General features: G+C 34.5%; 1 protein-coding gene across 3 annotated transcripts in view; it reads right to left on the reverse strand.

Annotated features, from left to right (window-relative positions):
- Positions 1-15,464, reverse strand: part of LOC136031370 (dihydropyrimidine dehydrogenase [NADP(+)]-like) — a 79,576-nt gene that overhangs the window by 36,452 nt on the left and 27,660 nt on the right. For all 3 annotated transcript variants that reach the window (XM_065710875.1, XM_065710874.1, XM_065710873.1), the window contains 4 exons: positions 8,675-8,836; positions 6,367-6,557; positions 3,801-3,927; positions 2,044-2,194 (listed from right to left, as the gene is read on the reverse strand). In XM_065710875.1, the coding sequence (XP_065566947.1) occupies positions 2,044-2,194; positions 3,801-3,927; positions 6,367-6,557; positions 8,675-8,776 (571 nt within the window). In that variant the 5' untranslated portion in view covers positions 8,777-8,836. The remainder of the gene's footprint in view (positions 1-2,043; positions 2,195-3,800; positions 3,928-6,366; positions 6,558-8,674; positions 8,837-15,464) is intronic.

A 15,464-nucleotide genomic window follows, 5' to 3' on the forward strand; every position in this document is an offset into this window, starting at 1 on the left:
ACCTCCAAAAGGCAAGGGCATTTTCACTTTATTAGAAACAAGACATATTTAAACAGTCGTCTTTTGTCATTAAAATAATACGAATAAGAAAAATACTAGACAAGTTTAAAGGACACAAATTATAATTTCTTAGAGCAAATATATTTTTGTCTTTCAATTCAACTTTATTCTTTGAAAAGGCGACTTTTATTCTCAGGATTTTACCTCTGCTTCGATTTCATTCGAAAGTTAAGGAAAATTATGCTCAAACCCAGATTTTGAACTTCGACTTCAAATTTTTCTACAGTAAGGGCCTTGTATTCTTGGCGAATATTTTAATGTCTAACACATGGATGCTCTACAAGAAAATTCGCTACAAGCCACGAGAATGTAAGAAAAAGGAGGGCAAAACTAACTTTTCAGAATGTAAGGAAGCGATTTTGCTGCTGTTTCGGATTTTTCAATGAAAATAGCCCAAAAAAGACATTTTCCATGAATATACCAAAAGCAGGCATTTCAAATGGAAAAGCAAAAGGACAGCAATCATTTGAATCATGGGAAGGCCATCCCCCATATAACCAACCCTACCATGCAAAGTAGCCTGGAAAAAAAATTCTGACTCATCTCGTGCCCTGCTTTTGAGGACGGACTATGTATTTCTTCCTCTACTTTGGTCTTCTTGACCCAAGGATTTAAAGATGCAAGTTTTGAGCTCATCGGGGGATTATTTTTTTGGCTCTTGTTCATAGGCAGTTTTAGACGAGGAACAGAGCTGGTACTTGGCCCGGGTGCAGTAATTTTAGGGGCGCAAAATTTCTAATGAATGAACTAACGATTATAATCATTTTGTAAGTTTTGAAGTATTATTTTATTAAAATGAAGACAAGGGCACAGCTAATAAATGAAAACAGTTAATTATTATTAATTAATTAATTTTTATATTATTAATTAAAATTAATTACCAGATAATTAATAAAATAAAAATAAAAGGTTATAATCAAATATTTAAATTCAGATAATTAAAATAATCAAATAAATTGAATAAAAATTAAAAATTAAGCAAACAATAAATTCATAATTAATTAATAAATCGAAAATAGTTTTGTCAATAAATGAAAATTTTGTTCAGATTCGGCCTGGATATTTGTGGGAGACCAAGAGGAAGGGTACTTATCCAGATTTCGCTCCGGACACATGTGGGTTCAGAACCGGCACTGACCTTTTTAGGGTCCATTTTTGGGGAAAGGGGGAAATAGTGCCCAGTTTTTTTTTTACAATAGGTTCCTCTTGACCCAACCACTTACGGTTGTAATTTCCATAACTTATCAGAAACAAAGTTTTTGGCCCGTTTCTGGGCCCAGAGCACCCCCTATCCACCATTCACAACAGAATGTGTGACTCTTTTGACCCTAAGAACGATACATGAGCATCTCAAGCCACTTGGCAACCAAGATAATGCTTATAAAGCCTATAAAAGCTATCTGTAAACAATCCTTGTCCATAGGATTTTGGGGTCATACTATCCCCAAGGAATATTTAGTGAATCTTGGACTTTTTCAAACAGTTGGTTATTTCAAAATTTGATAAAACGTCTTTGGGGTTTGCCCGGACCCGGGTAGAAAGAAAGACAATGAGAGAAAGCTGGTCACCCTCTAATTACTTTCAACTTTTAATAGGGCGCTAGAACTTTAAATTTCAGATCAATTGAGCTACATTCGAAGTTTCTACAATTAGCCCTTTTGCATAAAGCGGTCAGAGAAAAAAATAATGGCTCTGTATTTAGGCAGCGCTATAAACGAAATATTAGGTAGCGTCTAAAGATATATTTAGATATTTTTTTAGTGAGATTTCATTTCTAAGATATCCCAGAACTTGTAAAATATGATACTTAGAAAAAACATGAGGCATACATTTCACAGTCATAAATCATTAATAGAGCATTTCGATCTTTGCAAACTTTGTTTCACCAAGTTAAGGTGCTCTTTATTTACAGTAATGAGACGGATTAAACAAGACTATAAAATTGGTTTATTGGAACTTACTTAGAAACTATTAGAAACTTACTTGGTTTGCTTCCAGCTGATACTTTTGGTAAAAAATCCTTGGAAGTAAAGAAGCCCATATCTTCTGTGAGGTCTTTGAAAATTGGGTCTCGTTTACCATTAGGTAATCCAATACCAAGAAACACGGCTTTATAACCGTCATCTTTCATTCCCTAAAATAGGACAAATATTGGTAAAAAGCAAAGCTCATCCGACATTTACCAAAAAGGAGGGGACTGGGCCTTACCTGCAGGAATGTCATCACCCGAATATGCTTTTTTTAGAGTTCGTCGTTATCACTGAAATCTGAAATAATTCTGTTCTGAACGTAACAGTTTCAATTTCTATGTAGGTAACATAGACTATCACTTAACATTGCCAGAATTCTAAATTATTTTAATTAGGGCCAATTTTCCCATTGAACGAAGGTGAACTAATGTGCACTTCACGTCCTCGTGAAAACTATCATTTGTTCAAAAAAAGATGGATTTCTCCATCCAACTCTACCCTGGTCTTAAGACAGAGTTGACTAGAGCTCTTTGTTAAGTTCAATCAGATAAAGATAAGAGGTAAATGAGGGGGGGGGAATACTAGGTTTAATAAATCGGCTGGAAAACACAGGTTCACTCGGATAGATGACTTTCATCCAGCTCCCCTCCCCGTCTAAGTGAGTTATGGGTACTTAGTCTCGTTTTTGGCTTTACCTTTTTCACTTCATCTCCTGTATATTCACATACACTGTTATACCATGGTTCACAAAACTGTATATTTTGGCTTTTCTTCTACACAAAAAGTCTCCCATATAACTAATGCAGCAAGTTGCGCTCAAAGGATTGAGTAGGAAAAAATAAACATATGTTGAATTTTTAGCGGAGTTTGAATATTTCAATGAAGATGGCGTATTTTTCATGATGTGTGATGAGCATGCAACCAAAAATAGATAAATTTGACGCCAACCCATGAACACCCTATCAGTGTCAAATAATGTTTGCATTAACACCGTGGGTGAGTCAACCAATGAACTGAATACAACAAAATCGAACAACATAAATTAAAGGACTAAAAAGACCGCAAAATTATCGGACTGTTTTCATTCCGCAAAGTAAGATTAACAAAAAAAAATAAATAAACTGAAGAAATAAATATCGAGAATTCGGTTTTCTAAGTTCAATGGAAATACTGAAAGAACATGACAAATATGCCGGGAGGACAAACTAGGAGTACAATTTCCTTTCAATTCCTTCGATAGCGCTGAAAAGGAGAGGCGGTTGCTCTCCCAAATATTTGTTTTGTTCATCCAGATTTTTCAATGGCCCTAAAAAGCTCATTTTCGACCTTTATTTTTTCAGTTTTGTATTTGTTGTGTCAGGCCAATATGGTTTAGTTCTCAATTAATTTTATCTTTATTCGTTTTTCGCTTCTTTATCAATTGCATCAAAATATGTCCATGACCCGACATATCTCAATGACCATGAAAAAGTACGTTTTTAAAAATTATGGCCTAATCCAGGATGCACTCAACCTATACTCACCAGCTTTTAATTCTGTGATATAAATTAAAAATTGTAAACAAAACTTGAACACAATTTATAGTATGCTCAGTACGGCACATGTAGCATATTTGAGATTGACCTCAGCCTAAATCTATGATAAAGTGAAAACGGGTAAATAAAAGCAATACACTGTAACTATACTTCACAAGCAAATCTATATTTTTGCAACTAATACAAATCTAATGATCAATTGAATTTCTAAAGATAAACATCCTCGCTTTCTTACCTGTAAAGTCAAATCTTCAACAGACAGTCTTTTGTTGTGGATAATTTTCACTCCAAGGTCTTTCATGAGTTCAACTTCAAAGTCAACAACATCAAACGGCAGTCTGTACTGTGGAATTTCTGAAGAACTGTCAAAGAGAAAATCTAATGAGTGTTAAATCAGTTTTAGCAAAGGCAAGGAATAGAAAAAATTCGTTTAACATTTATAATTCATCTACTAAATTTAAAGAAGAGTAAAGTTACATGTTAACTCTAACCTAGGGTGACTATTAGACAAGATTCAAGACTTTTATTTAAACTTCTGTACAACACACACAATATAAAAAAAGGGTCAAGCCGGAGACACAAGGTCGATTGAAAAAAGACACGGTATAACAAAATAGCACACCTCTTTGAAAAAAAACAAAACAAAAACAAATGCATAAAATAAATATAAATAAAACCACGACTCACCACTAGACGGGAACCCACCCACGAAACAACTGACACTCGGCAAATATCAATCCGAAAAACAAAACAAAAACAGTGTGCAAACGAGGATGACCGATGACCGGCAACTTATTTGAAAAAAAAAAGAAATGAGCCCACCTCATCAACACCAAACAAACAACTATTCACTTTAAGATTTTTTTTTATCACTGTTTCTTGAATTTATTTACAAGGATTGAATGAAGTTGCTTTTTTATATGTGGGAGAGATTTACTGTAGTCAATATATGGTAGATAAAGATACCATGAACCCATGATCGAGAAATATGGCGAGATCGAGAAATATGGCGCCCCTGAGACATCTTATTAACAAATGGAGAATAGAGAAGGAGAGAGAGGGGGAGCATAAAATGGAGCAGTTTATTAGGGTCTTTTGCATACGACTGTCATCTTAAGGTCAAAAGCATATGACATTTAGAAATGGGTAATACAACATTCAAATACGTTGTTATTTAATTTGAATGTGATTTTGTAGACGGAAGAAACATTTTTATTTTGTTTTTTGGTTCGAAAAAGAGTGAGCCAACCACTTGGTCCCCTGAGGACATTCTTTTTATCGGGCAACGAATAGCCGAGCTGCTAAACCAAAGTTCAAGTCGTGTGTGAACCTCTTCCTCTTCCGTGCTATCTTTTCCACTTCCGAAAAATCACTATAAAGTGTTACACAATACATAGCAGTATCATTAATACAAGTTATCCATAATCTTTAAATTTTCTGCAGTATGGGTAATCTGATGATTTTTAATTCTTGGTTTGTAGCACTGTAGTTATTGCAACCTTCACTCACATCAGGTGCGCAAAGAGGGTGTCTGTTTGTTCAAACTTGTCACATTTACACTTCCCTCCCTGCATCTAATGTATTTTATGATTGGGATTAGACAATTGTACCTTTTATCATCTGATCTGTAAGAATATAAAAAAGTATGGCTCTTTTTATAGAGCATATACTTATTCGTAATCAATACCAATATTTCCAAGCAAATTTAGAAAAATTACGTCCTCAATGATAAAATTCTTTGTAAAAGGGCAATTTTAATGAACCAGTTTTTAAAAAGGTCGAAATAAGATTCATTTTTCACATGGCTCTTTTCTGACCCGTCTCTGCGAATCTGTGTATTTCTGACGGTCATTTTTTTTTTAAACCAGTTCAAGAACTTGTGGATCAGGAGTGCACAGATTGCATCTTCAAGGAATAATCTACACGGCTTATACAGGTATGTTAGAACCAAGGGTTCTTATACGGGGTAAAGCAAAGCCAACGACTCTTTACAGAACCTTTAAAAACTCCTTATAGGGGTTTAGAGCCTTAGAAAGGAACGACATTAGAGTTTAACCGTCTTTTACACAAAACTGTGTCCTATGCGATCCTCAATTTCATCCATCTTTGAATATGCATCTAGGAAGACTAAGCGAAATAGCTCTAAGAAAAGAAAGAACTACCGCGTAGTAGTGGGAGGGCGGCAAAATAAACTAGCCTCTCTTAGTATAGCTAACATTTTACGCCTAGATTTGCCAGCTTATGGTCGATTTGGGTTGGAGACTTTCTGTATAACACGGTCAAATTGAGGCCTATCTACCCATGGTAACTAATCGTGCTTCTATTACATGGTTAATAAAATAAATTATTTTTATTTTTACCTAAGATCTTGTTTATTGACGTGTAATTACCAACTCTGTTATTCTAAGTGCTAATTTACTATAATTCAAGTTTGTAATATCTTTTCAATTTTGCCATCTCAACAAATGCACGTGCCAAAAAATAATTAAATAAACAAAAATAATTTAATGAAATAAACAAAACCAGGAACATCAATGAACAATACAGGGATCTTAGATTGCATAAAACCGTAAACAATTTAAGTTTGATAAATTACTATATGGCGAAAACGATGGAGGATAAAGAATTTATTAGAAACCTGAAAACTTTAGAGCCCTGAAATCTATGACTAGACACAAAAAAAAGAAATGCCCCAGATGTCAAACTTTGGACTTGCTCTAAAAAGTAGAAATTAGTTCATATTTCAAGTTTAACGTTTGCTCTGGCTCTCAAAGACGTTTCAAAATAAACAAAATACTTGCCTTAATCCTCCAACGTATTCATTTCGTTCAAATATTGTAACATCGGAATATCCCAATCTGGCGAGAAAAGTGGCACAAGATATTGAAGCCGGGCCACAACCAATCAATGCAATTTTTGATGAATAGCTAGGTGGCATTACTTCTGGCAAATCTGGTGGCCGTATCTGAGGGATCCTCATTTGCTTGAAGATCTAAAACGGAAGATTATTTCTAATAAAACTTTTGCATATGGGAGATTTTAATGCATTTTAAAACATAGAGTTAAGGTTAGCCTTCTACATTTATTTAACCCTTTTTTTGTATTACAGTGCTACGACTGGTGCTACTAAAAATTAAAAACGTAGGCTAGAAGCCAAAGGCAAAATTTCTCCAGAGTGAGATTTAGGGTTGTCTAGCCTTGACCTTTCTCCTTCGAAGTTGATTGAGGATTAACTAATATTTGAAAGTTGCTGACGAGAAGGAAAATGTGAGAGGAAATTTTTAATAATAAAATTAAATTTTGTGGTGCAAAAGATGACACTCGTAACACTTAATGGGAGGGTCTCATAGGCATCAATATCAAATGACAGAGGCAGAAAATGACGTCGCAAAGATGACAGGAAATATTTTACGCATATGGAAGTATCGGCAGGGACCTATCCGGGTTTTTTCATCGAGAGGGTGGGGGGTTAAGCATCTTTTAACTGGATTTTTTAAGACCAACTGGCGAGTCAAGGAAATATTTTTTTTTAGATTTCTATAAGAAACCATCGCTTTGACCTCCACCCCACACACACTGAAATTTTTGTTCACTCGTAAGAAAACATAACAAAAATGCATAGAAGAAAATGATGAAATTTAACTGAAAATATGCAAAGGAATTACAGAAAGTATTAAAGCGAAAAGAAACTAGCTCTTTTTCTTTTTCCTGTTTTTATTGGTCATGTTGGTACATTTCTTTCTCTTTCCTCGTTTGAGCTGACAAATCTTGGTAATAGAACAATGTACTGAAGTTCAATGGCCGTCCATTCATGGAATACTGAAGTTCAATGGCCGTCAATACCATTCATAAAATGAAGAACAGACGGGAAAACTAGCATTACGTAATATAAAAACAAAAGTAAAGAAAATAATGACATCCCAATTTATTCAAAAATAAAACAAATTTTTTAGTGAGTTGTACCGTGTCGTGAGCCGCACAATTTTTAATTGTTCAGAACTTTGAGCTATTGGGACTAAAACTGTTACAGCAAGCTTACATAAAGATTAAAAAAAAAAGTCTAAAATAAAAAAAAAGTTTCTTAAGTTGAGATGAAATCGCTGACTGATGGAAGGATAATTTCCTGAAACTTTCAAGTCTCCAGATCCAAAACTAGAATGAATTCCTCCGAAGTCTAAGAGCAAATTGGCTGCTCCACCCTTTTGAAACTCCACGAGTCCCTCCCCGACCCGCCAAGTTTCAAAGGCCTATCAGCAGGTGTACACGGTACTTCCACTATTTTCAATTTTTTTAGTTTCCCTGAAAATCCACGAAAAAGTAAAAGTTCTTGGCATCTTTGCATTTTCTCCCTCGCCATTCCCTCGTGTTTTGTGTTATCAGTTCGAGTCTTATATATGAAATACAATCTAAAAATTAGGTAGAGGCTTTAGTCAGCAGTTTGGTATAAATAGGACAAGAAGAAGTGATAAGCATTTCTTAGCTAAATACCACAATTTAATGAATTGAACCATCCGTTATGAATGTCATTCTAAATAATTTTAAAGCCTATTAATTTTGGCTCAGTTTGAACATTTTTGAATAGTCAAAAGTTTATTTGAACTAACATGATTAATAAAAAAATCTTTTTTCAAATTTCTTTGAATGGTAAAGCTATGTGCGTTATATGCCCCCCCTTTATCCAAGTGTCGTTATCCATAATTCTATCCGTGTATGAAAATATTTAGTAAGAGTATATTACAACGTGCTGCAATTACGAGGGTCATGTTCTCTACTTTAAATCAGAAAGGAAAAACGAAATCAAGTCAGCAAATATCATTACAACTAGCCTTATTAACTCATATTTAGTTCTTTGATGGCATAAGATAAAAAAAAATATGAATGTACCAACAATACTGCAGTTTGGCCAAATATAATGTAAAATATTTTTCATAAAAAACGACATGCCTCCTTTTCCTACAACAAGGCTGTTGACCTGGAATTACTGCTTTGGGTTTACATACGGTTCTGTGATATTACTAGTGTAGATAGTTTCAGTTACTAAGGATACAAAGTTCTTATTTTATAGTCTAGGCCAAATTGGCTACTAAAAATAATAGTAATAAAACTTACATCAGTGGCAAATTGTTGGAGACCACCAATATTAATAGGGCCTTCTTCAGCTGCATAAAGATTACAGCCACCAACACATAGATCTGAGGTTGGGCATACCATACCACAAGTTAGTCCTAGGGGATTGTCCGAAAATATGGCCTTTGCTGCACCATAATAGTTCTAGAAAAGAAAATACATCAAATATTCCGATCTATTGTAATTATCTGCAACTGGATACTGCTAAGGGTGTTGCTTGTAATTGGTATTGCTTACCGAAAGTGTAAATTTTTGTGGTTTTCTCGATTAATTAGTTAGCTAAAAGATGTTCCTAATTTGTATTCATATGTGTGTCTATATGTTGGTCCTGTCGAAAAGAAGATAAATTCAGCAACATTTCATTTTTAATTAGAAGAAAAGAAGATTGTATCACCTTTATTACAAATTAAACGCAATATTAAAGAAGTCAAGACAGTCTGTCTTGAACAGAATTAGAGAAGTCAAATCTGTAAACTTTGTGATTTTCTCTATTAATTAGTTGGCTAAAAGATGTGTTTATAATTTGTGTTTATATGTGAGTCTATATGTTGGTGCTGCCAAAAAAAGATAAATTCAGCAACATTTCATTTTTAATTAGAAGAAAGGAAGATTGTACCACCTTTATCAAAAATTAAACGCAGTATCGAAGACAGTTAGTCAACCTTTTAAGTCAAGGGAGCGGAAACTTGCTGAGACCCGAAAAATATTATTTTGTTCAGAATAATAATTTTTGATACTTTTGTTTGTTTTAATTTTGTTAACAATTTTTGTTGTTAAAACTTTTATTAACGTTAAATTGCATTATGAACAAACTTTTAATGTGAAATAAGGAGACAAAACAATACAAAGCAATAATCACACTTCGGTAAACCCCCTAGCGCTCAATCTGGTTCACTTAGGGGGACTAGGGCGCATTTGAGAGGATAGTGATTAATTAGTATATTCGGGCAGGGGCGCAATATCGTCAAATTCCCAGGAGGAGGGCAAAGTTGGAGTCAATTTTCACAAGTCAAGTGAAAATTAGCAAATGAGAAATGAGCCACAAAGGCAAAGGTATACGAAAGAAAACTGATCTGTTTCTGTCGATGCTTGAATTATGTAGGCCTATCTTTGTTTTGAAAAGATTTTTGTAGAAACTAAATTTTAGCTGGGGTAACAAACTGGGGCCTGATAGGGAGAAGTAGCTCCCCCTGCCCCACAGAAAATTACGTCCCTGGGGTTCGGTAGAGCACTTAAAGACAAAGTTTAAGGAGCAGGTTTTTAAAAAGGCTGTCTAGTGACGCTTATTTCCCAAGTAACACTATTTCGAAAATAGTAATAATAAAAATAGTAACACAAAATATTAATAGAAAATAGTAATGCCCCGCAATTCTCAAAGATTTGTCTTTGGTTGTTTCAAAATTATTATGTTTTTAGGGCATTAACGTTTTCTACAGTGTTGCCGCGCTGAACCGTGAAAAAATAAGCAAAACTAATTAAATAAAACTGGCAATGCAAGTCGCCCAACACACTTCATAAAATTAACAACCTGTCGATTCCCACAGACAAACACACCTTCTAAGAAAAGCTACACCTTCTTAGCCTGTCTGGTGCCATATGTTTCAGCTTATTTTTTACCCACGTTTTTTTTTTTGAATTTGGTTGCTGCTACTACCAAAAACTGTTTGACGCACATGAGTCTTTTTGATTAATTACATAAAAAAACTAGTTTTTTTAACTGAAAGTAAGGAGCGACATTAAAACTTAAAACGAACAGAAATTACTCCGTATATGAAATGGGTTGTCCCCTCCACAATCCCTCACTCTTTACGCTAAAGCTTTTAATTGTTTTAAAAAGCAGAATTGTGGCAAAGAGTCAAACTTTAGCGTAAAGAGCGAGGGATTGCGGAGGGGACAACCTATTTCATATACGGAGTAATTTCTGTTCGTTTTAAGTTTTAATGTCGCTCCTTACTTTCAGTTAAAAAAACTAGTTTTTTTATGTAATTTCTGAACGTTTTTGAATTAATGCATGTTTGATTTTGACTCTCCACACATAAATTATTAAAATGAAATTTGCATATTAATTCCTTTTCTGGCTAAATGGCTTTCTCTTAGTTTTGATCAGACGATTTTGAGAAATAAGGGATGGGGAAGGAGGCCTAGTTGCTAAGTAATTTTTCGGTTACATAAAAAGGCAACTATAAATTTTAATTTTAACGAATTTTTTTATTAGTAAAAAAATACTTAACTTAAGAATTAACTTAAGTAACAAACTTTTATATTCTTTAATTTTTATTATGTATATGAGGGGGTTTGTACCCTCGTTAATACCTCGTTCTTTACACTAAATCGTAAGTTTTGTCCAAATTCTTTAAGAATGACCCCTGAATCAGAAAGGCCGTAGAATAAATAGTTGAAATTGCTAAAAAATACTACAGCATAAAGAGTGAGGTATTTATCTCCTCCTAAATACCCCGTTCTTTGTGCTAAAGTATTTTTAAAACCCCTTATATGCGTAATAATCTGTGATCGTTTTAAGTTTCAATGCTACTCTTTACTTTCAATTGAAAAAACTTTTCCATGTTTATTTTTTCATTGTTTTCTTTTATGGTAATTTTAGAAAATCCTGCGCCCTTTTCATTGAATTTCTGTTCCCCCATGACATATTTCTCCAAGGAAAGATCCTCCCACATAGCCCCCTCCCCTCAACCCCATCCCCAAAACCAAAAAAAAATCCCCTGAAAACGACTGTACACTTCCCAATAACCATTATTATATATAAACACTAGTCGAAGTTTGTAACTTGTAGCCCCTCCCCCAGGGACTGTGGGGGAGTAAGTCATTCCCCAAGACATAGTTATTATGGTTTTTGACTATGCAGAACAAAATGGCTATCTCAAAATTTTGATCTGTTGACTTTGGAGAAAAAATGAGCGTGGGAGGGGGCCTAGGTGCCCTCCAATTTTTTTGGTCACTTAAAAAGGGCACTAGAACTTTTCATTTCCGTTAGAATGAGCCCTCTTGCAACATTCTAGGACCACTTGGTCGATACGATGACCCCTGGGAAAAAAAAAAAACAAAAAACAAATAAACAAATAAACACGCACCCGTGATTTGTCTTCTGGCAAAAAATACGAAATTCCATATTTTTGTAGATAGGAGCTTGAAAATTTTGCTATAGGGTTCTCTGATACGCCGAATGCGATGGTGTGATTTTCGTTGAGATTCTGTGACTTTTAGGGGGTGTTTTCCCCTATTTTCTAAAATAAGGCAAATTTTTTCAGGCTCGTAACTTTTGATGACAAAAACTAAATTTGATGAAACTTATATATTTAAAATCAGCATGAAAATCTGATTCTTTTGATGTATCTTTTAGCATCAAAAGTCCGTTTTTTAGAGTTTCGTTTAATATTGAGCCGGGTCGCTCCTTACTACAGTTCGTTACCACGAACTGTTTGAAAAAGGAATTCCCAATTTTTCTGAATTTAAAAAAAAAACTATAACCAGCTGTGAAAATTTGTATTCAAGCAATTCAGACAGTCAGATTTCATTTTCTCTGCTCTTTATGCTTTAAAAGAGGGTTTACAGTTCCCTATCTTGAACAACAAGGAAAATCACGTTCTTGCACGGGTAACACAGAGATAACACCAATCTGCCTAATTTCTCTCCCCCCATGGATGATTGGTTATAAGCGTATACCCCCATAGAAAATATCCCCACGGAAAATAATCACCCCCACCCCCCGCGGAATTTTCTGCCTAGGGCATTTTCAGGGGGATATTTTCTAAAGGGGGATTTTCAGGGGGGTAATTTCTGCGGAGAGGAGGGGGTATTTTCAACGGTTTATTTCCCGGGGGAGGTGGGTAAACACCTGCCACCAATTTGTATATATATGTGTGATTCGTAAATGTTGCTTAACAATGAATTAAGCCATTCTGCGACATCTGAAGGGGAAAAAAATTATATCACTGCATTCATTAGCCTCAGATCTACCCATTCACCTGACGAGAATTATTATGTTGTTTGGGCTTTTTCTTAGAAAAAAAGTTCTAAACTAACTTAAAATTCGATTAATGGATGATACTGAATCGTAGCTACGGAGCAATAGTGAATTTTTTTTCCATGGAAATATTACAACCGTAGGAGAGCAGAAAAACAACTTAAAGAAACGAGAACGGGGATCATGAACCTTTATTCTTTTCTTTTTCTTTTTACAACGAGTTTCATTTTTCGATAAAGCATAATTCTAATCAGTAGTGCCAAGCAAATGTGGAGAGGAGGGAGGATTAAAAAAAATGACGATACAAAGAAATTCAAAATCTAGAGAATTTGAATTTCTTTGATTTTGTCTTTTTCTCGATTTTGTCTAATAAAATAACCAAAAGGTTAATTTTCAATTTTCAAGACAGGGGCAGGGCCATTACCCCCTCCCCACCTGGAACCCAAGTTCATAATGGCGAATTTCTCATTGATAAACTTGATATGATTGAGTAAGTCATGTTTTTGAAAATATCGATTTTCAACATAAAAGCACCCAAAAAAATTTCGACAAGATTTTTAAAACAATCTTCGTATAATCAAATAACAAAATATCATATTGATTAACGTAAAAGAAAGTGAGAAAAAAAAACATTGAGAAAAGATTTATCAGTTGCCATGCAAATCGACAACTCTATATATAGCTAAACCAATAAAAGGACAGCCATAAGAAACTAGTTTTTGATCATTTCTCTAGAACATTTTCTACAAGCAAAATAAACCGTATGCGCTTTAAACTTATCAGTGAATTCAGCCAAGGTTTTTATTGTAGTTTCTTAATGTAATTAGTGGACAGGCATTTCAATTTAAAAATGGGTCCCTTGCAGGGCCGTATCTAGGATTTTTGTTCGGATGGGGGGACTTTTTAATCGAGGGGGGTTGGATTCAAAAGCACTTTTTAAGTATTTAAATTTAAAATGGGTCCCTTGCAGGTTGATATCTAGAATTTTTGTTCAGATTGGAGGGGGCTTTTTTCGAGGGGGCGGATGAATTCCAAAAAATTTAGATAACGCAAAAAAATTTGTTTACAAGTACTTTGCTCCTTTTCAGTCGGACAAAAATTTTGGGACGGGGAAGGTAGAGTCAAACCGGTTACCCCCCTGGATATAGCCCTAGTCCCTAAAACTAGTGAATAAACTAATTCATAAAGCTTTATAAAGGAAATGAAGGAATACAAAACAAATGTATGGACGCAATATAAAATACTGATATCTGGATGCTTGTTGTACTTACACACTAACTAAAGTGAGGTCAGCAGGGATGCCTGTATCCAGGAGGGGTTAGAGGGTTTGACCCCCACCCCCAACCCACCCCTGAAATGAATATAAACAAATTGATGTCTGAATCAGTTCGAAAGTGCCACTCTTTTAGCCTCATAAACAGAAAATTTTACTGAATTTTTATCCTTAGTCTCTCATAAAAATATTGGGCAATTTTGGCGTATAAACCCACTTTTATGGCCCTAGGCACTCAACCCAAAAAAGGTCCACTGACTTCCTCCCAATAACCGATCCTATACTGCCACCGTATATCCTTCCAACGATTCTATACTGTAATATTAGTGTTCCTGTAAATACAACTTACACTAACAGACCATTTCGTATGAACTAAATATATGTCTAAGGACGACTGCGCCATCACGCGGTAGTACCAACTTTGAAAAGAAGAGGAAGCGTAAATGGCTTTTTGGTAGTTTCAAGCCAATTGGCTATCCAAAGTTAAGCCACAATCCAGTAAGGCCCCAAGATGGCAGAAATAGGCACTTTGCTGTGGCATAACACTCGATTTTACGCAGAAAGGGCACTAGAACTTTTATTTTCCGTTAAAATAATCCCTAAACTAGTATTACACAACCAGTTGTTTGATACGATTATCCCTAGTAAAAGAAAACGAAAGCAAAAAAAGTAAATAAGCATCCATAACTATCTCTTTTTATTTTTTAAAACTAGCCTTGGCCTAGCTAGCTTGTCCAAGAGACTATGTCTCAGACAGTAGACTGGTTATCCAAATGAGGAAACAAAATAACAATTGCCAATGGGTCCCAAGACAAGCAAGGTACCTGACAAAATAAAATTTATTACTTCCACCGAAATTTATCTCTTTTACCGTGCATAGTTTTCTCGTGAAAAAAATATAACAAACTTAAATTTTTTTTCAACAAAACAGCTTGAAATATACGTAATAAGATTTTGGATTTGATAGTGTAATTATTCATCAGGATCAATTTCCATTTTGGGGGTGCTTCCCCTTCTTGTAAATTACGCAAACTTTCTATTAACAAAATTATGAATTTTAATGGCTTATGATGGGTTACTTTAAGTTAAAGAATTTACCACATTTAGAATCAGCACTAAAAGCGGATTCTTGTGATTGTCAAACTTCCTTTTTTAGAGTTTCGGTTTCAATTGGTAAAAATAACTACTTAGTACTTACCGTTCAATATCACGGATGGTTTTAAATATTAAATAAGCTAAAGAAAACAGTTTTCCAAACGAAAGTAATAACTCTAACAAAAGAGCAATATAATAAAAAGTCATATTTTTAATTTGCACCTTGAGGATCGAAAAAAAATATTTATTTACTTTGCTTTAAACAATCAGTTCTTAGTTAAAATATTTAGGCTCTAATATAATCGGTAAATAAAATATTTACAGTTGCCATTTCGCTGTTTTTTGCGGTTTAAGATAAGCAGTAGCTAAACTTATGCATAAAGACCGGGGTAGAGTTGGTCAGCGACCCCTTCCATATGAAG

Source organism: Artemia franciscana, chromosome 9 (assembly GCF_032884065.1).
Source record: "Artemia franciscana chromosome 9, ASM3288406v1, whole genome shotgun sequence".
Taxonomy (NCBI): domain Eukaryota; kingdom Metazoa; phylum Arthropoda; class Branchiopoda; order Anostraca; family Artemiidae; genus Artemia; species Artemia franciscana.